General features: G+C 33.3%; 1 protein-coding gene across 2 annotated transcripts; it reads right to left on the reverse strand.

Annotated features, from left to right (window-relative positions):
• Positions 1–1,528: 1,528 nt before the first annotated feature.
• Positions 1,529–21,641, reverse strand: LOC138309143 (mitochondrial fission factor-like). 2 transcript variants are annotated; one of them, XM_069250295.1, is made up of 5 exons: positions 21,500–21,641; positions 17,181–17,412; positions 14,529–14,745; positions 11,657–11,803; positions 1,529–9,057 (listed from the first exon to the last, which is right to left on the reverse strand). In XM_069250295.1, exons 1-5 carry the CDS (start codon positions 21,524–21,526, stop codon positions 8,805–8,807), a joined length of 876 nt encoding a protein of 291 aa, XP_069106396.1. In that variant the 5' UTR covers positions 21,527–21,641; the 3' UTR covers positions 1,529–8,804. The 2 variants fall into 2 exon arrangements, with proteins under 2 accessions (XP_069106396.1, XP_069106397.1); XM_069250296.1 differs by lacking the exon at positions 11,657–11,803.
• Positions 21,642–22,149: the final 508 nt, after the last annotated feature.

Raw genomic sequence — 22,149 nt, forward strand, 5'->3', positions numbered from 1 at the left:
CTCTACAGATGTAGGTGTTCATTATTTATGAACCAACTATACGGTGATAGCACAGGCTTTCAGCTCTACAGATGTTGGTGTACACTATTTATGAACCAACTATACGGTGATAGCACAGGCTTTTAGCTCTACAGATGTAGGTGTACGCTATTTGTAAACCAACTACCCGGTGATAGCACAGGCTTTTAGCTCTACAGATGTTGGTGTACACTATTTATGAACCAACTACCCGGTGATAGCACAGGCTTTTAGCTCTACAGATGTTGGTGTACACTATTTATGAACCAACTATACGGTGATAGCACAGGCTTTTAGCTCTACAGATGTTGGAGTACACTATTTGTAAACCAACTACCCGGTGATAGCACAGGCTTTTAGCTCTACAGATGTTGGAGTACACTATTTGTGAACCAACTACCCGGTGATAGCACAGGCTTTAAGCTCTACAGATGTTGGAGTACACTATTTATGAACCAACTATACGGTGATAGCACAGGCTTTTAGCTCTACAGATGTTGGTGTACACTATTTATGAACCAACTACCCGGTGATAGCACAGGCTTTTAGCTCTACAGATGTTGGTGTACACTATTTGTGAACCAACTACCCGGTGATAGCACAGGCTTTTAGCTCTACAGATGTTGGTGTACACTATTTGTGAACCAACTACCCGGTGAAAGCACAGGCTTTTAGCTCTACAGATGTAGGTGTACGCTATTTGTGAACCAACTACCCGGTGATAGCACAGGCTTTTAGCTCTACAGATGTTGGTGTACACTATTTGTGAACCAACTACCCGGTGATAGCACAGGCTTTTAGCTCTACAGATGTTGGTGTACACTATTTGTGAACCAACTACCCGGTGAAAGCACAGGCTTTTAGCTCTACAGATGTAGGTGTACGCTATTTGTGAACCAACTACCCGGTGATAGCACAGGCTTTTAGCTCTACAGATGTTGGTGTACACTATTTGTGAACCAACTACCCGGTGAAAGCACAGGCTTTTAGCTCTACAGATGTTGGTGTACACTATTTGTGAACCAACTACCCGGTGATAGCACAGGCTTTTAGCTCTACAGATGTTGGTGTACACTATTTGTGAACCAACTACCCGGTGAAAGCACAGGCTTTTAGCTCTACAGATGTAGGTGTACGCTATTTGTGAACCAACTACCCGGTGATAGCACAGGCTTTTAGCTCTACAGATGTTGGTGTACACTATTTGTGAACCAACTACCCGGTGATAGCACAGGCTTTTAGCTCTACAGATGTTGGTGTACACTATTTGTGAACCAACTACCCGGTGATAGCACAGGCTTTTAGCTCTACAGATGTAGGTGTACGCTATTTGTGAACCAACTACCCGGTGATAGCACAGGCTTTTAGCTCAACAGATGTTGGAATACACTATTTGTGTGTATTATGTCTATAGAGCCAAAGGCCCGTGGTGATATTTAGCTCAATATTCTTCAGGTGTTCATCTAACTCCATGGGTCAGTCCCTTAATCCAAAAAACCAAGATCAAATGTACAAAAGAAGAATGTTTAATTGCAAGTTCTGTTGATAATCCAACTATAACCAGAGAATTAGATACACAATGTAAAACAACTTACTTTTGTGACGACTTAATTTCACATTTTCATTTCTAACAATTTTTTTCACTGCAATTTAGAGTCATATAGTTCGATTTTACCGAACTTTTACGTAGAGGTTTATTTTTGCGTTTTTTTTATCGCTCATGAAATATGCAAAATTAATTGCACACAGAAATAAGTTGGTTAAATATGCTCCACCGCTGACAAATGGTATTTTTCACTATCAAAAACAGGAGCAGACGATTTAGTATTTTTATTCAGTTACAAAAGTTACTTACTTTACATCATTACCACCATTGAAAAGTTTGAGCTACTTATTTTACTTCATGTAAAAAATATGAAAAATAATTAATTGCATCCTGAAAAAATTCTGTGGCACTATATCTTATATAGAATGAAGTAATGATTGCTCATGCACCAAAGGCGAAATAATTATTTTATGTTATTTTTTTGTGTTAATTAGGCAAATATATACCCGATTAAACTCTAATTATTGTTCAAATGATGAATATCATTTATGCTCTGTCGGCGATGGAGCATCTTTAACAGTATCTATATAAATCTCTGATATAACAGATAAAATGTTAATGGAAGTATGGACATGTATACGGTATCAGACAGTAACAAAATCACAATCTGACAAAAATTAGCACTGAAATCATCTCACAAAAAATTATAATAAAATGAAAATAATAATATTTTTTATTGTCTGACTGACAACTTGTATCTTCCACCTTTGTATATTACAGAGTTGTTTCCCTTGCATGTAAGTATCAATTGCAATGTCATTATTTTGGGCGAAAACCATATCGTTTTCTAATATGATACACTCGCGAACACTTGACATCATAATCAATAGCTTTAACTACATGTAAAGATAACGCTTTAATATGCAAAGGCAGAAAATTATGCTTCAAATATCTAACTCATGCACGTGTAATGTACACATGGTACAAAATTATAACTACATACTGGTACCTACATGTATAGTTGGTTAAAGGTATACATCATTCAACCATTTCTCAATATTTGGTGGATAGAATTTTTGCGATCATAGCCATGTCCCGTGAAATCACGAAAATATCATATCTGTGAAAATAACCAGCTATACAGTGATTTGAATTATTTTTACAGCTTTAGCTGGCCTTATTATTTTTACAGCTTTAGCTGGCCTAAGTAGGTATATTAAGTAAGGTATTATACACAACATGGCAGATTTGCTATATCATATCTACCTACACCAGTTTACGATAAATACATTTTCACAATTACACAAAATGAAAGACTTGTTGATTAGCTCACACCTTCCTGTAAATAAACAATGTTGATTATAAACAATGATAATTATGAAAAGTCCACAGGGGGCCCAAAATGGATTTTGTCATACATTTTTTTGTATTTGGTGGATGGACTGATAAGTGTATATGCCAGTCATGTAATTTTTTTCAGAAAATAAGAGATTTGAAAAATTATTAAAAAAAATTGGGAAAATTACTATAAAACAGAAAATATCCTGATTTTCAAATAATTTTTCAAATTTCGCATTTTCTGAAAAAAACACATGACTGTCATATGTACTCATCAGTAGATACACCGAATACAAAAAAAAATCAAAATGTATGGCAACATCTATTTTCATTGGGTTGGCCCCCTGTGGAAAGGTCCACAAGGCCTGTATACCAAACATTGTATTTTTTTCTTGTATCAAATCAAGCTGGGCAAAAAGTTCACATTGTACTTTGTATTCCTGTATTAATGTACCCAAAAACAAAACATTGTTTAGACTGAAAATGATTGTTGGAAATAAGAAAAGTACATGTAAAATGAGTTCAGCTAATGAGCAGCATTTTTTAATCCAGCAATAACCTTGAATTCTATAAACCAACTTTCACAGCAACTCAATTTCACGTTTATTTTACGATTTACAATTCTCAATTGTACTTGTAGTTGAATCATTTTGATGGCAATTATTTTTGCGAATTTTACTTGCCCATAAAATCTATTGAAAATAAACTGGTTCATAGTACAGAATGCTGGTGAAAAGATTCAATAGATTCATGCAAATTATAAATAATTTGTCATTTCCTATTGTATGTTAGTACATATGTCCTTGTTATATATTTATACAATGAACAGAGTATTTCTTACACATTTGACAATTTTAGCACACATCTTTAAAGCTCAAATAACATTTTTTTTAATGATTTAATTAATCTTTTTAAAGATTTTATTTATTTCTTTTATGATTTTGCTTATTATGCAAAATATGGCATAAATGTATTGTTCTACATTTTTTATGAAACAAATAACATAAAATATTGACAAATTCCACGCCATTGTTTAGTATTTTAATTGATACCGTTGTAATTACAAATCGTTGATCAATATGATTAGGCAGGTACAGTATGTACGCTGTACCCATACCCAAGCCAAAGTCACGCACGTTAACCAAATGAACTACATAACCACAGAGTAGGTGATGAAATGATTCTTAGGCAAGATAATTCACTTAATAAGGTAAACACACTACTGTCAGAGCGATTTCAGCAGTTCTAGACAAAAGTAGCATTACTCTACGAGCAAGGGACAGGGTTCGGCATACAAGATGCTCAACCACAATGTGTAATGGCGGACAGCGAGCAAGTTTGAATATTTCACACGCATTTCACAACCATGGGCTTTTCTGGCATATCACAGTAACACCGACTGGTCTAATTTCCATTAGAACTGGGTTTTTTTTCCCGATAAATGTACAAATTTTAATGTTCTCTTAGACTGAATTGTCCCTTTAATTTGACATCAAAATTTCTGTAGGTAACAAAAAATATCTTTTAACTGCTAAAATGTATGAACCCCTATCTAATTTCCTTAGGTAAATATTTGACAGTCATTGTCCATGTCCAACCTTGGCAATACCGGTAGGTCTTATAAATATAAGCTACCGCTAGTATAAAGCAAAGGGAGGTAATTGTGATAAATCAGAAATGACCCTGCTCAAATGACCCAAAGAGAGATTTTCTTTTTGTTCTTTTTCTGTGATTGATCAAAACAAATCTGTGACGTCCCTATCCCTGATGCTCTAAGGCGTGACAGATGATCTAAAGTAGAATGTTTTAATGGAATGATCCAAATAAGATGAAAGGCTGAACACAAATTGATGGATAATGAAATTATGAAATAATTAAATCAACACTTTAAAAATCACGATTGCAAACAAAATAAAACACAAACTTAATTATACACCATGGTTATTCTGGTTTATGTGTCAAAACAATAACACAAAATATGTTTGAACACTTTCATCCCTAAATTTCATAATGGACTGCTCTAGTCCAAGAATTAGAAGAGTTCAAATGCAAGTTTAGGGGTGAATGAAAATGTTGGGCCTTTAAAATATCATGTAAAACGGAACTTTCTACTGTTTGGGAAAGTTTCCCATTTAGTTTCATTTTTACATATATTAAACCATTTTCAAACAAATGGATGTCTCTTTTTGTAGTTTTTCACAGGTGGAAAATGACACAAGTAAGTTTTAAATTATTATCAAGATTTTAAACATATAACTCATTCACCCCTAAAGACACATTTAGACTCTTCTGCTTCAAAAACTAGAACAGTCCATTTTAGAATTACAGGGTGAATGGATGGGTTGGAACTGAATTCCTTTGATAGAAAGTGGTATAATTTCTTTCTTTGAGGAAACATATCAATATACAGTATGATATTGTTTCATATAATTTGATGGGATATTTCAAGAAGACATTTTTGAAAATATGAACATGTAATTTTGAAAACAAAACATAATTTATCTCTGAAAAAGATATATATTTATTGGAATAATTTGACCCCAACAGAGCTTAAGAAAATTCAGAGCAGTTCAGTTTTCGAACTTAACTTAAAAGAAATGCTGTGGCATTTTTCTGTATTTTTACAGTATTAAAGGAAAGGAAATCAGCTACATAAACACATACACACATCATAAATGTAGGACTTATCACGAAAGTGTAGGACTTATGCCCATTTTTAGGCCATTTATCAGCTTCCCACAAGTAAAGGGAAATAACACTGGTATAATCATTATCAGGTCTGCAGCCGATTTCTTGGTCCCTGGAATTTTATTTTGTAACCTACAAGGAATTATCTAAAAGACTAATACAGTATCAACAAAGTGGGTTTTTTCCTTTCAATTTCACACTTTCAAATTTCATTGGGTATATCATATACCCAATGAATTTTGAAAGTATGAAATTGAGATCCAATTCTAATCATAACAAAATCACATTTCTGTTTTTCAGTTTCCATATGATTTTTAACAAAGTTTGACAAAAGACATTAAGTATCTAATCATTTATCAAACCTTAAAATCAAACAAGATTTCAATATATTAGAAAAGAAGAGAGCATACAAGATACTGACAGTACTCAAAGGTATTGTAGATAAATGTAACAAATACAATTACAGTATTTTTAATTTTCGACAATTTAGCATACATACAAGCAGTACATACTTTCATACTTCATAGAATCAAAGTTCTACTCTATTTCTAGTCAAATTAGTTAAATTCAAATCTCCAATTACCTGGTAATTCATATAACTATTCTGTATTTGCATATTACAGAGTTAAGTCCTTGTGGGTAGGTATTGATTGTGATGTGAGTTTCAGATGGAAATGTCTTTCATTTCAGAGAAATACATCACATAGAGATTGAACAGTATTTTGATTGCGTTAAAGGTGGTATGAACGCAATGGGATACAGACATATTCTACAGAGGTAACTCTGTAATTCTTTGCAAAATTACTCTACTTTTGTCTGTGATTGGTGGGGAAAATGTGAAGACATTATCGAGTTAAGTTTCACAACTTTCTTACAAAACATCAAAATACCAGTAATTAATTAAAAGTTCATAACTCAAGAAAAATAAATTCAAATTGAACCTTTTATCTAAAGTCTCTTTTTGAAAACTGACATCTCAAACAATTTGATAGTATAATTGTTCTACTCATACGAAAACAAAGAGATTTTTTAGGTGCAGATGTCACAAAATACTTTTCAATAAAGCTTAAATTTGATTTCCTTTAAATTGTTAAAATATTTGCTAACAAAGAAACAGGGTCATGCTGTTTAATATATAACAACAATATATATCAATATCTTTATCTATGATAACAAGGACATAGTCATTCAGATCCCCCGCCAATGGAGATATCAAAGCTGAAGTCAGTTTGATTGTGGAGACTTATGTGTATGATAACAAGGACATAGTCATTCAGATCCCCCGCCAATGGAGATATCAAAGCTGAAGTCAGTTTGATTGTGGAGACTTATGTGTATGATAACAAGGACATAGTCATTCAGATCCCCCACCAATGGAGATATCAAAGCTGAAGTCAGTTTGATTGTGGAGACTTACGTGTATGAAAAAAAAAAACAGGAAAAAGGAAGTTGAGCTAAAGAAAGATGGAGTATAATTCAAGTAGAGTGGGGCTGCAATTGTTGAATCAGGTATACAGCCTTGACATTTGTTGGCGATAATTTTCCCGTTTTTTTTTTTTTAATATTTTACTCCACGATGTATTAAATTCAAGGTCTGTGTTGTCTAATGTCATAAGATACATATATCATTCAAATTTGACCGCAGTTTTAAATTTGTATTTTCTTTCATCCACCAAATAACACTGCAACGAACATAATCCAAATGTTTTTCTTTCTTTTCTGGTAAGGGCAGATACAGCAAGGTGAATAGTTTTATGAATGTGAAGCATATAGGTGAAAAACTATTAACCTGTTTATAACTAGTACAATGACAGTGTCATAAAGGGCCTAAAAAGAATGTGTCTATGAAGTTTCGTGGAAATATCTCTGCTGGTTTTAGAGTTATGCTCCGGAAATGAACCTGCTACAAAAATATGCTATTTTCAGCATGTTTCTATGGTTACAGAAACAAGCACAAAAAGTGAAAACCTAAAAATAGCAAAAGGCACTACTAGACCATAAGAACAATGTGTCTATGAAGTTTCATGGAAATATCTCTGCTGGTTTTAGAGTTGTGCTCCAGAAACGATTCTTGAACAAAAATCTGCCATTTTCAGCAATGTTTCCATGGTTATAGAAAAAAGTACAAAAAGTGAAAACCTTAAAATAGCAAAAGGCACTACTAGACCAAAAGACTAATGTGCCTATGGAGTTCCATGCATTCATCTCAACCGGTTTTCCAGTTATGCTGCGGAAACGAACCTGGTACAAAAATATGATATTTTCAGCAATGTTTCCATGGTTACGGAAAAAGTGCAAAAAAAGAAAACCTAAAAATAGCAAAAAGCACTACTAGACCATAAGACCAATGTGTGGATGAAGTTTCGTGGAAATATCTCTACTGGTTTAAGAGTTATGCTCCGGAAACCATTCGTACGGACGGACAGACGGACAGACGGACGGACGGAACCTATTTGTATATCCCCCGCCAACTTCGTTGGGCGGGGGATAAAAATTAAATTTTTCATTTACTGCCAAACATGTGTGCCCTTCAGATAGACAACTGGGACCATAGATATTCCTCCATGGGTTATTTATGCTTTTGAGAAGTTAAATTTCTCACTATACAAAATCTTTATAGTATTTTTATGCAGACTGTTTATCACTTTGTTAAAGTAAACTCATCCACCCCTGAAGATACATTTAGACTCTTCTAAATCAAAGACTAGACCAGTCCATTATGAAATTTCAGGGGTGAATGAATAACTACCTAATTCATCCCTGAAGACACATTTAGACTTTTCTAAATCAATGACTTAACCAGTCCATTATGAAATTTCGGGGGTGAACGAGTAACTACCTAATTCATCCCTGAAGACACATTTAGACTTTTCTAAATCAATGACTTAACCAGTCCATTATGAAATTTCGGGGGTGAACGAGTAACTACCTAATTCATCCCTGAAGACACATTTAGACTTTTCTAAATCAATGACTTAACCAGTCCATTATGGAATTTCGGGGGTGAACGAGTAACTACCTAATTCATCCCTGAAGACACATTTAGACTTTTCTAAATCAATGACTTAACCAGTCCATTATGAAATTTCGGGGGTGAACGAGTAACTACCTAATTCAACCCTGAAGACACATTTAGACTTTTCTAAATCAATGACTTAACCAGTCCATTATGAAATTTCAGGGGTGAATGTGTTAATAGAACTATCTAAACATTTTAATAATAATGGCGCGGTCGCATTAAGGACCAAAACACAGACACGATTTTCCATATTGACCAGCCGAATACGATGGGGTACACAATTTTTTCGTAATTAGATCTCCGAATATTATCCTCCTCCAGTAACGTGACTTTCCGTGTGAGTTTTGCGACTTGTGTCTTTAGGAGCGTGGTCTCGTCCTCCTCGTTGAGAAGTAAGGACTCATTCATGGAAGCTCCGGGTGTGTATGGCTCCAGCTGAACGGCTGACCTGGTTCACGAAGAAAGATAATTTCATCAATGTATGGTCCTGTCATTTACATGAGGTTGAACATTGTCACAAGCATCAAATGTTCAAGGTAAAGATGAACACTTTATATGATATTGAGATGAGTATATATAAAATCTACATTTCATAGTGTTATAACAATATGAAGTTTGTTGGTATGCTCTAGAAATATCCAGCCATCGTTTCTAATTCAAGTGATATCGGTCAATGTAAATTTGAATGCAATATAATAATAACAATATATTCAAGCATTTAAAGTTAACTTTGAACCCACGTTAAAATGTGATTTATCTCCCTTTAATCAAACCATTAAATTGTTGAGGATACAAATATGATAATATCTCATCAGAAGTCTTTTGCTATCAAATGAGAGAGCAATTACTTATAATGACAAATACCTGGTAAATTACATGAAATAGGATTCTGAGATATAATGAACATGGCCTAATTATACACATACATTTGTAGGCAGGGGCTTATTCATGGATAAACTTAATATATAATAATAAATTCAAAGTGAGAGAAGTACAGATAATCTACCTAGTAGGCGGATTATGGTACATCACGGAAAGCAGAATAACAAATATGGTTACATAAGAAAGTAAAGGAACTGATAAATCACAACACCAACAGATTAAGCCATCATAGCAAAACAGCAATAGAGAATCTGTATAAGTCTATAAAAGAAACAGAAAATGAAATTTTATTTTCAAGTTCCCTATACTATACATACTGAGATAGGGAATAAAATTAAATGAAATCAGGCAAAACGAAAATCTTTTTCACAAAACAGTTATCTGCCCTTGTAAATACGTTTTGATTGCTTTTTTTTTTTTTTTTTTTTAAATAAATTTGTGAAAAAAAATGAGGACAATTGATATAGCAATCATTTCCTGCACTCAAGAGAAGATAACTAAATGGAAGATATGACAGCAACATGGGGCTATCCACATGCTTATATTACTTGTTTTATCCTACAATAAGCCCATACCTACTTAAATACTTATATCCCTTGTAATAAGCATAGTATCACAGCCCTTCCCCATTTTTCATAGATAAATGTACTGACTTTGATTGAGGTGTACATGGATGTTTATCATCCTGAAGTCTGTGATACATGTATTAACCAGTGTGGAGTACAATGCTATCTTTATGTTAGCATAAAAGTGATGATCAAAGTGATATTCTTTATACGATAACTGAAGCAAATTAGGATAACATCACAAAACTAGAAATGTCTGTAAGAAATGTAATCAAGCATCTCCGCTTCTATTAAAGAGACAATTCACTCAGGCAAATTCTTTTACGTAACCAATAAGCAAAATATAGCATAAATGTATTGTTTTACATTTCTTATGAAACATATAATGTAAAACATTGACAAATTCCACGACATTGTTAAGTATTTTAATTAATATCGTTGAAATATCAAATCGTTGATCAATACGATTAAGCAGCTACAATATTAACTCTGTACCCATACCCGAGCCAAAGTCACGCACGTTAAACAAATGAACTACATAACCACTGAGAAGGTGATAAAATGATTTTTAGGCAAGACAATTCACCTAATAAGTTAAACACACTACTGTCAGAGCGATTTGAGCAGTTCTTGCCAAAAGTTGCATTACTTTACGAGCAAGGGACAGGGTTCGGCATACAAGAAGTTCGACCACAGTGTGTAATGGCGGACAGCGAGCAAGTTTGAATATTTCACACACATGTCACCACCATAGGCGTTTCAGGCATATCACAGTAAAACTGACTGATCTTATTTCCATTAGAACTTGTTTTATCTGATATATATACAAATTTTAATGTTCTCTTAAACTGAATTGTCCCTTTAAATATATATATCAAACATGACTTTAAGGCGTGACAGGACTGGGGATATGGATTTGGACAGATGGGGCAACACTCATTCTCCCTTCCCATTTTATGGCACAGGAAATTTAATAACAAGCTTAATATTATTGTTACATTGAATGGATGATGACTGGACAACTACTTCAACTAGAAATTCTGCATTATGAAAACAACCAATATTCTGGTCTCTTTTGTATTAAATTATAAACCCCAGCCCAATTTAATTTATTGGCTTTTAAGTCTTATTGTAGGATTACTCATCCTCGATATTGCAGGGGTTACTATCACTATCATTACACAGACCTATGGACTATGGTATAGCAAAACTGAAGGCTATGTGTGTGAAAACAGATGAAAGAAGTACCTGTATATGTAATCTGGTCCTCTGATGTACATCAAAAGAATCGAATAACAATACACTGTTGTATGACTTTTGAAGAGGGTTGTTGTTCTGTGTCAACTTTATAGGAAGTCTGTAGATCTAAGCCTGTGATTCATTTAATGTTCCTCATTAAATGCCTTCAGTTTAGCAACATAATAACAATATGATAGTAACCCCTGGAATATCGAGGGTGAAGATTACTTTTTGTCACAGTTATGAAGTCGCCTCGTACAATCATGCAGCAAACCAGAAGTGAATATAATTATAACGTGATACAAACAAAAAGAGTGACATATATTTCCAAAGTCTATGACAGCAGGCTGCCTTCGTTACCTAAACCAGCTAGTCATAGCAGACGGTATAAACCGTTCCATTATCCCCGTAATCTGTCTGAATTTGTCACCCTCTCCTCCTAATACAGTCAAGCTGTTTATGTTAGTATCATGTATATTTATGATGGGAAATGCAGCTTTGGAGCCACTGCAAATAAAACCATTCCAGCAAAATTGATATCAAGTGAAACATGGGTTTCAATGCCAACAACCAAATATCTCCTCATTAAATGAGATTTCAATTGATAAAATAAAACTCAAAATAAGATCCAAACCTGTAAAGGCCTTTTGGAAGTGCTTTTAAATCAGTCTTTAAAGAGTTTTAATAATTATTTTGCCAAGTGGTCTTTATACAAAGGTCAAATTGTGCAGAAAATAGCCACAAAAAAGTACAAGTGGCTATTTGCCAGGTGTTTGCTAATAAACTAGGCTGACTATAAATTAAAAAAATTTTCACCTCCCTGTTGGAGCTTTACCACAACTTGAACACACACACCAAGGTTTTTCTAGGGGCTTTTTGAGGCCAATAACGCCATTCTAACTGGAAATTATTTCAAATTTATGTCAAATTCCTAAAAAATAGTTTACTCCTGGAAATTTCCTCCCCAAAAAGAATTTGCCAACTTCTTTTCCAAAATAATGTAAAAAGGCTCCTTCCAAATTAAGTGAAAACAAGCCCTACAAACATAATGTACCCTGTTAAATGACATTATGACCATGCATGGATTTGAACTGTAACCACTAACCCTAGCACCTTTAGTCACTAGTTAAAATACCCAATCTCAAGACCATCATTTCAGAACCAGAATTTTATAGTTTCTATATATTCAAACCTACCCATTACAATTATGTAACTGTTGTACAGTTTTCCCTTATTATACCTACTCATTACAATTATGTAACTGTTGAACAGTTTTCCCTCATAAAATCTACCCATTACAATTATGTGACTGTTATACAGTTTTCCCTTATAAAACCTACCCATTACAATTATGTGACTGTTGTATAGTTTTCCCTTATTATACCTACTCATTACAATTATGTAACTGTTGTACAGTTTTCCCTTATAAAACCTACCCATTACAATTATGTACTGTTGTACAGTTTTCCCTATATAATACCTACCCATTACAATTATACGTTGTACAGTTTTCCTTACCTACCATTACATTATGTGACTGTTGTACAGTTTTCCCTTATAAAACCTACCCATTACAATTATGTACTGTTGTAGTTTTCCTTATAACCTACCATTACAATTATGTACTGTTGTACAGTTTTCCCTTATAAAACCTACCCATTACAATTATGTGACTGTTGTACAGTTTTCCTTAAAACCTACCATTACAATTATGTACTGTTGTACAGTTTTCCCTTATAAAACCTACCCATTACAATTATGTGACTGTTGTACAGTTTTCCCTTATTAAACCTACCCATTACAATTATGTGACTGTTGTATAGTTTTCCCTTATAAAACCTACCCATTACAATTATGTGACTGTTATACAGTTTTCCCTTATAAAACCTACCCATTACAATTATGTGACTGTTGTATAGTTTTCCCTTATTATACCTACTCATTACAATTATGTAACTGTTGTACAGTTTTCCCTTATAAAACCTACCCATTACAATTATGTGACTGTTGTACAGTTTTCCCTTATAAAACCTACCCATTACAATTATGTGACTGTTGTATAGTTTTCCCTTATTATACCTACTCATTACAATTATGTAACTGTTGTACAGTTTTCCCTTATAAAACCTACCCATTACAATTATGTGACTGTTGTACAGTTTTCCCTTATAAAACCTACCCATTACAATTATGTGACTGTTGTACAGTTTTCCCTTATTATACCTACCCATTACAATTATGTGACTGTTGTACAGTTTTCCCTTATTATACCTACCCATTACAATTATGTGACTGTTGTACAGTTTTCCCTTATTATACCTACTCATTACAATTATGTGTCTGTTGTATAGTTTTCCCTTATTATACCAACCCATTACAATTATGTGACTGTTGTACAGTTTTCCCTTATTATACCAACCCATTACAATTATGTGTCTGTTGTACAGTTTTCCCTTATTATACCTACTCATTACAACTAGAACACTGACACGTCAGAAAGGGCCCCGTTATGTGTCTGACGTGCTTAAGTGGAAAAGTAGTATTTTGACAACGAATTCTTCCGTGTTAGCTATATGTTGCTAATAAATAATTAATGTCAACATTAATTGGGAAACCGATGATGGTACATTATTATAATTCTTTGGAAAAAGTCTTCCAAGTATTTAACTTGAATCCTGATTCCAAGCTAACATTACATTAAGAGCATACAATTAACTCAAATAAATTTGACCTTGACCTTTGACTTAGTAACCTTGGCCCATGACCTTACCTTTGGACAGTCAACTCCTTGTTTAATTCTGAACAACTTTGCATCATAATGTTATAACAAAATGTTTATCAGTTAAGAGCAACAACATTGTGATTTTTTTAAATGTTAAAATCCAAGATGGCCGACTTTTTAATTTAATTTCAGCCTGAAAAATTACCAAGCAGATCTAGGATGGATGGGGAATCAGCATGTAAAATATGGGGAAAATACTCCACTCCCTTCCATCATTAATGTGCAAAAGAAAAAAAACGGACAGACGGACGGACGGACAGACAGACGGACAACCTGATTACTATAGGGCACCCGCATCTCGATGCGGGGCCCTAATTATGTAACTGTTGTACAGTTTTCCCTTATAAAACCTACCCATTACAATTATGTGACTGTTGTACAGTTTTCCCTTATAAAACCTACCCATTACAATTATGTGACTGTTGTACAGTTTTCCCGTATAAAACCTACCCATTAAAATTATGTGACTGTTGTACAGTTTTCCCTGTAGATTCTTGTTGTGGTTCCTCATGGTCTTTTATATCCATTGCAGGAAATCCCTGCTCCTCTAGGGTCAAAGTTCTTGGCGGGGTCATCATACCGACGAAAGGCATGGTCTGTGGTGGAGGGAGGTCGCCGATATCAAACAGACGGAGGTTTTCCTTGGCCCCAATATGCTGTCCCTCACCTTTATAAAATAATATTTGTTTCATAAAATAAATATGTTAATTGCATTTACAATTATTAGGCCACCATGTTACAAAGATTACATATAAGATGTAATGTACACATATGTATCTAATATTTAAGCATATAAATTGCACTAAACAGTTTTTTTTCCATTTCTTCCAATTGATTTAGATATCTCAATTATTATTGAATATTCATTATCATAAAAGGTTATTGAATATTCATCATTATCATTAAATCATTAAAAAAAAATAATGACGATACAACATTTTTAAAGGTTATTGAATGTTCATTATCAATGGTTACTAAATGACATCATGTTTATTGAATACTTAAAGATGCTCCATCGCCGACAGAGCATAAATGTTATTAATTATTTAAACAATAATTTGTGTTCAATCGTGTATATGTATGTCACAGAAAATAATATATTTTTCTTATTTTGCCTTTGGTGCATGCGCAATCAGTAATTCATTCAATATAGGATATAGTGCCACAGATTTTTTTCTGGATGCAATTAATTATTTTTCATATTTTTAACTTGAAATAAGATTAGAAGCTCAAGCTTTTCAATGGTGGTAATAGTGTAAAGTAAGTAATTTTTGTAACTGAAGAAAAATACTAAATCGTCTGCTCCTGCTTTTGATAGTGAAAAGATACCATTTGTCGGCGGTGGAGCATCTTTAATAGTCATGAATATTATCAAAGGTTATTACATATTCATCACTATTAACAGGGATCAATTTAGCTTTGATTTATTACCGTTTATGGGTAAATTTCCCCTTAAGGAATAAATTCCCCTCTGGCCTAAAATTCCCCCAGAAGATTTAAAAATTCCCCATTTTAAGCTAAAAATGACCGTTTTTGTAACACAATTTCCCCTGTGACTTATTTTTCATTAATTTTTTTTAGACTTTTGTTTGCAAATTTCTTCATATTTATCATACAGTTACTGCATATTTAATGATAAAACTAAATTTTTTCATTATTAAGCTTTAAATCTTGCTTTACAAAATCAAAATTAAAATCAGTTGTTTACAGTTCTTTTTTGTCAAAATTAATATAATTTTGGACCAAAGTTAGAAGATTCAAATTCCCCTAAATTTCGCCAAACTTTTCCCCTATTTTGAAAAAGGGTAGTTTCCCCCAAAACGTAGATTGATCCCTGATTAAAAGTCATCTGTCTTGTTCAGCAGATCTCTTATGTATGTTTTATGCAAGACAATGCATGCATGCATGGCTTAACCCTCAATTAAACTTAAAATTTATTATTAATATTATAAGCATAAGAAAAATATCAGAGCGGGAAGATATGAAAGCAAAAACAGAAGAATTTTACAACTTTATAGCATATTTCTCGTCCTTAAAAGAAAGATTGTGATAAAATGTGCTACATAGATATGATTAAGGAAAAGGCACTATATACATATATACTGTACTTGATAGAAATATGAAAATCTTTATTTATGGCTTGGTAATTATATTTTCATTGCATTATAATATAGACTGGACAATGTCACATTCTAGATAATTTAGAGATGTACATACATGTACGTAACATTGCAAATAAAACGCATTTCTATATATATCTAAACCTTGATTGGCATCAGGACTTGGAATAGATTCACATGGAATAGTTTCTAAGAAATGAAATGGAAATACGAAATTAAGAACCTTTAAACGAATATCTGAAGTTAATTTTAACAGAATAAAATTAGAAAGCACTAAGATAATGAAACCACTTTTGCCAGTCACCCTGTATTAATTATAATTCTAAACATGAAAATTCCAAAAGGATCCGATACTTGTTACATTACGATATATTTTATAGCGAAGTTGTATAACACTGTACATGGTATCAGGTTAGGTTAATCCCTATAGTGAATGTGAGATACCAATACCAGGTATGCTATAATCCTGTGTAAACATATTGAAATGTTAATTACTGTAGGTAATTGATCTTCTATGGTTAATGTAATGTGAAGCTATCTGTCCAACCCAAAGTCCTATTTAAATACAGATTCACAGGGGACTGTCACAGTATACTTGTAAGGGTGTCTCATTACCATAATAGAGAGTAATACCTCCCCATGTATTACAATACTAGTAATGACAGTCCCCAGTGATTACACCAAGAATGTTTATTTCACTAAACAACCAATCTGAAAATAATTAAGCCCATCTTTTGATGTTTTCTACTGCTTGAGAGGGGATTGTGATGTCAAAATGTTTTTACATGTTGGCTACTCATATTAACAGTACAGACCGTTCTGTTGCTCAGCAAGGGAAGAAACAGAGATAATCATGACCACACATTATCACTGATGTATGTTTGGAAGACACGGACTCCAAAAAATGTATTCAATTAATTTATATCTTCTATATCAATATGTCTATTTATTGCAAATATCATGTATTTTTCTATGTCATCACCTGCGAGAAATATCCTATCAGGAACTGTCATATGGTGGGCTCCTGGGTTAATATCATTCATGGTTGACGATTGGAGTGTGAATGGGTCGTGCACCTCTTCCTTAGGTCCGAGTTTGTGGGGTACCTGCATTTTGTTACTTATCTCGGAGATGAATTCCGGGTCATAGGTCGAGGGCTGAACGTCACTGTAGTCAGAAGGCAGGCTTGTCACGTGGGATTTACTGGGGCTTCCCTGGAATGAAATAAGTCAAATAATTAAGGTAATTAAAACATTTCACGATTTCAACTTTACTTCATGTTTTCCCCAAAGATATCAAACATTATAAATTTTTTTGTTCTTGGAACTAAAAACTAATTATAACAATTTAATTTTCCTATCTCCATGCATGAGACTTAGTTCATATAATGTGCACAAGTGATGAAATTTGAAAGTTCTAAATAATTTAACATATATATATACACATCTTTATCATGGTGTGCTGACCCACGCACCATTGAACAACCAATGTATGTTACACACCCATGCAGTGTTTCAGGTTGATAAAAAAAAAACTTTAAGACATTTTTTTTTTTTTTTTTTTTAAACAAAATTTTGTTAGAACATTCTCTATTGGAATCATTAGGGATTTTCAAAAACTTAAGGACATTTGGAAAAAGCACTGGCAAAATGACCCAAATTTGCATGTCAAAAATATGACAACCAATGCTTAAATGCCATGAACCTGCATAAGGTTTTGTAATTACTCATATACAAATTTTATAACTACAGTATATATTCTCTCCCTGTTTTTAGACAGAGTTTTAGATATAAAGAGCAGAAAGAAATATTTTATATATGAATTGGTTCTTTGAATGGTATAGTTATATATCATTTTAAGCTTTTGTTTCATACTTGAATAATATTTTAGATAATTTACAGTTTAGGATACTCTGACAAATATATGTATACGGACATATACACAACTAGAGTAAACAAATTTATCTAGCCTCTCAAATGGATTGGACATGTTTTACCCAACTTAGGCAATTGATAGCTATATAGTCTTTACTGTTAGAGAGGTGAGCCGTTTGAGATAGCATTATCAATTGATAATCAGTTAAAATAAAAATATGTCTAACTCTATTTTCCACCTTAAACAACAAATAATGTTTTATTTTTTGCATCATTATATTATCATTGTCCCATCAACACGAATATTGAAATGATTTGAAAGCCCAAACCACAGCAGAAAGTATATCATATAATAAATAAATACTACCTGTATTAGAGGGTGACACTAGGCACTGTCACCCTCTAATGCAGGTAGTATTTATATTATAATACCGAAAGTCTAGAAACAAAACTAGTTTTCAAGTATTTGCAATCTACTGAAACATTTTAAATTTAACTGATTTTAGCAAAAGTCGAACAGTCACCGTCGGCAGTAGAATAGCATATCAGCTTCTACTCAGAAGCACTATACTAACTATCATTGCATTATAAAAAAGAATACTCACAATAAGCATTTAGTGAAAATTCTTGTTGTCTTGTCTCCTGCGTTTGTTAAAATCTTAACGGTTTTGTAAATCTCAATGAATTTTGGTTTCATCCCGTCCTCTGTTTACAGCATTAGCAATGTCACGAAGACGCTTGAAATCCCATGTCTTCCATGAACCAACAGGTTCATAAAAACCAACTTATAGCGCTTTGACGGTAAGCGAAAAGGCGTGAACGGAAAGCTCCGTCCTTAATATGAATTTCTTTTATTGATAAACAGATTAATTTGGCAAAACTATTGCTAAATAGCTCCAGATAATGAAAATATTAAAACTGTGTTAGCTTAGTTTGTTCCTTACTGATATATTTTGCAAATTGATTGATGGCTTATTTGATAGTATAATTTTTATGAATGTAGTCTTTTAAAAGCACACCCTTATATTATATTTTGGAGTTAAAAAAAGGTATTTATTGTTTTAGTACAATTAAAGTTGATTCAACCACCATAAGTTAAATAGGTTTTTTTTCCTGAAATGACTGAAATTTATTTTATATATTAAAATTTATTATTTCTGAAATAAGTAGATTTATTAAACCAATAAATCTGGTAAAAATCTGAGTGCCATTTTCGTTTTAATACATGTAAGTATAATCTGTATACACATACTAATTACTGAAATTATCAATTTCATCAATGTCTCTTTAAAAGAAAAGAAAATTAGTTAATTAATATCAATTTGATAAAAACAGAAATATTGTGATTTCCTTGTTAGAAAGACTAACATGGCTGTTTGCATGTGTATCACTTTATTTTGCTTTGCCGACTTTTGACTTATAAATCATGGTCAGATACTTTTGTCAAATAAAAAGTCATAATTTGGTTACCTTTTACAACAATCCTTTGATGTTATGGAATATTGTTGCAAATATGTTGTGTATCTTTGTTTAAACACGGCTTGAACAAATAGAACAGCAAGTGCTATGCAGTGCACTTACACTACGGTAATATAGTAATGACGTTTAACGGGAGGCAACTCGAGCTTTCACATCTTTAGATGGAAGAGACTGTACACATGTGTATATATTATTCAGAAAAGAGGAAGTACATTTTTATAACTGTACTGCAAGTACTAAGGCAGAGCAAATAAGAAAAAGATGAGTTGACATAGAAGTACGATAGTATTAGTGTGAGATAGACAAAGTACAATATGATCAATAGATGTTTTAATTACGGGTTTTCACCAAGTCTTTGTGTCCAGTTCTGGAAAATCTAAACCTGTGTGATTGATATGGGGTCTGCAGCATGCTGAGATAAAGGGCTACCAAGTTTGTTAATATAATGGCTGACCTTGACCTCATTAAAGGTCACATGGGCCAAATACCAGTAATCTTAAATCTTTAGTACTGAAAGGTCTAGAGACATGATATATTGGACCTGTAGCCATCATTGATACTCCAGGATTACATCACAGGCCTCTGCATCTGGTTTTGGAAAAATAAAATATCCTACCCCTATATATAGCGACTATATGAACAAGGTGAGACACTCTGATACTTCAACTGTGGAAAGGAAGCGGAACTCCAAGTGAGCAGTTGCAAGAAGCAATCTGATTGGTCAATTAATTTGATTAACAAATCAGATTGCTCCTTGTAAAACTGCTTGCTTTAAAGATCAACTTCCGTTCCATAGTTGATGCATCCTCCGCTACTTAGATACTTGGTGTTCTGTTTCATAATAAAAAAACGTAACTTCGCGACAAAAACCTGGCACACATTGCAAAAAGAGAATTCTGAATTAAGGTACGTTGATTAAAGATGCTCCACCGTTGACAAATGGTATTTTTTCACTATCTAAAACAGCAGCAGATGATTTAGTATTTCTCTTCGGTTACAAAAGTTACTTACTTCCGGTTCATGGAGTGTCACGTACACCTTGTTCATATAGTAGGGGTAGGATATTTTATTTTTCCAAAACCAGATGCAAACGCCTGTGGTTACATGTAGTCCGCTAAAATTGACCATAATCGCTGGCTTAAAATTTTGACTGATCGCCTGCTAATGGTCAGCTACCTACTGCTCTTGGAAATTAAGTCACATTTATGTCACATCCCAACTTATCACATTAACAATGCTGTACTATGTCCCTAGTTATGTATGAGACGTCCAAGAATCAGTGTTTCAGTAGCCATCTTTGAATCAGAATTAATCACTGAAATTCACCGGATATGGATCCCAGCTGTCTAATTGGGTGTTCAAATTAACTTTCAGTCTTCAAAAATGGCTGCCCAAACATTGATTCTAGGAGGTCTCAAACATAAATAGGGACATATCATCATTAATATGATGAGTTGGAATGTGACAGCTATTATTTTAGCGAGTGCCAAATGTTTTCTGACAACTGACATTAATCTCTTTGACCCCAATTAAACCTATAGAAGTCCTATAATCGCTGTCGTCAGATTTGTATTACAATCCACGGCTTTTGAATAGCAATAGGTAGACTACAACTGTCAACAGACATTATACGAGCATTGCATTTTACAGAAATCGGTCAGTAAAAACAATTTTAACCTCAAAACAAGTTCGTCATGCTATAAGTTGCTGGGTTGAAGTATATAATGAAAATCTACCGGATTACAAAAGTGAATACAAAACAAAACACCACATATATAATTTTGACGGCTTTCTGAGGGCAGACGGTCTGCAACTAGGTGAGTAAGAAAAGTAATTCGATCACCTTCGAAGACTATGGGGACGAATCGAACAGACGGCGATAGCTCTTTTCATTGATGTCAGAATGATTAATCGGCTTAACAGAATATGACAATGTATAAAAGCATACCTCCTCGGTCTCTGGTTGTCCGTTCATGTTTCTCGGTGTCAGTAAAGAGAGAACTTATTTTATATTCATCAGGAAATCTTTGACATCTTCGAACTACCTTTGTGCACATATAGTGATGACGTCATGGACATAGTACAAAACTGATGCGGATACCATGTTTCCGGAATACCATGACATAATATAGTAGACTTTGAAACCCATAAAAACCAATGATAAAAACTATATTAATTTTTAATAAAAATAAAAATAAACAAACTAAAATAAAAATTGAAATAAATAAATAAATAAATAAATAAATAGATAAATAAATAAATAAATAAATAAATAAAATAATGGTGAGAGTCAGGGTAACAAATATTGTAAATATTTATTCTTACTAGTACCTCTGGACACTGTGTGATCATAAAACCACATAACGCAAAATGATACTGAGCACTGTGTGCTGTACTCCAATGTTATGCGTATACAGTGAGTAATTCCGCAGACACAGGGGTAGTCCGCTACTTGACACATGTAGTCTATACTATCTATTTCTCCGAATATTAAGGCTTAAAAAAAACCTAATATATTATATTAGGTAAAAACAACACCTTAAAATATAGACAGGTTTTTCAGGGGTCCCCAGGAATTTGTAGTTTAAACGTATTCAT

This window comes from Argopecten irradians, chromosome 15 (genome assembly GCF_041381155.1).
Source record: "Argopecten irradians isolate NY chromosome 15, Ai_NY, whole genome shotgun sequence".
Lineage (NCBI taxonomy): Eukaryota > Metazoa > Mollusca > Bivalvia > Pectinida > Pectinidae > Argopecten > Argopecten irradians.

Coding starts and splice junctions, on each gene's coding strand:
- LOC138309143 (XM_069250295.1), bottom strand. CDS start 21,526: ATGAACGGACAACCAGAGACCGAGGAG. Junction 17,413..21,499: donor GACAACCAGAGACCGAGGAG/GTATGCTTTTAT, acceptor ATTTCATTCCAG/GGAAGCCCCAGTAAATCCCA. Junction 14,746..17,180: donor TGATAGGATATTTCTCGCAG/GTGATGACATAG, acceptor TATTTTATAAAG/GTGAGGGACAGCATATTGGG.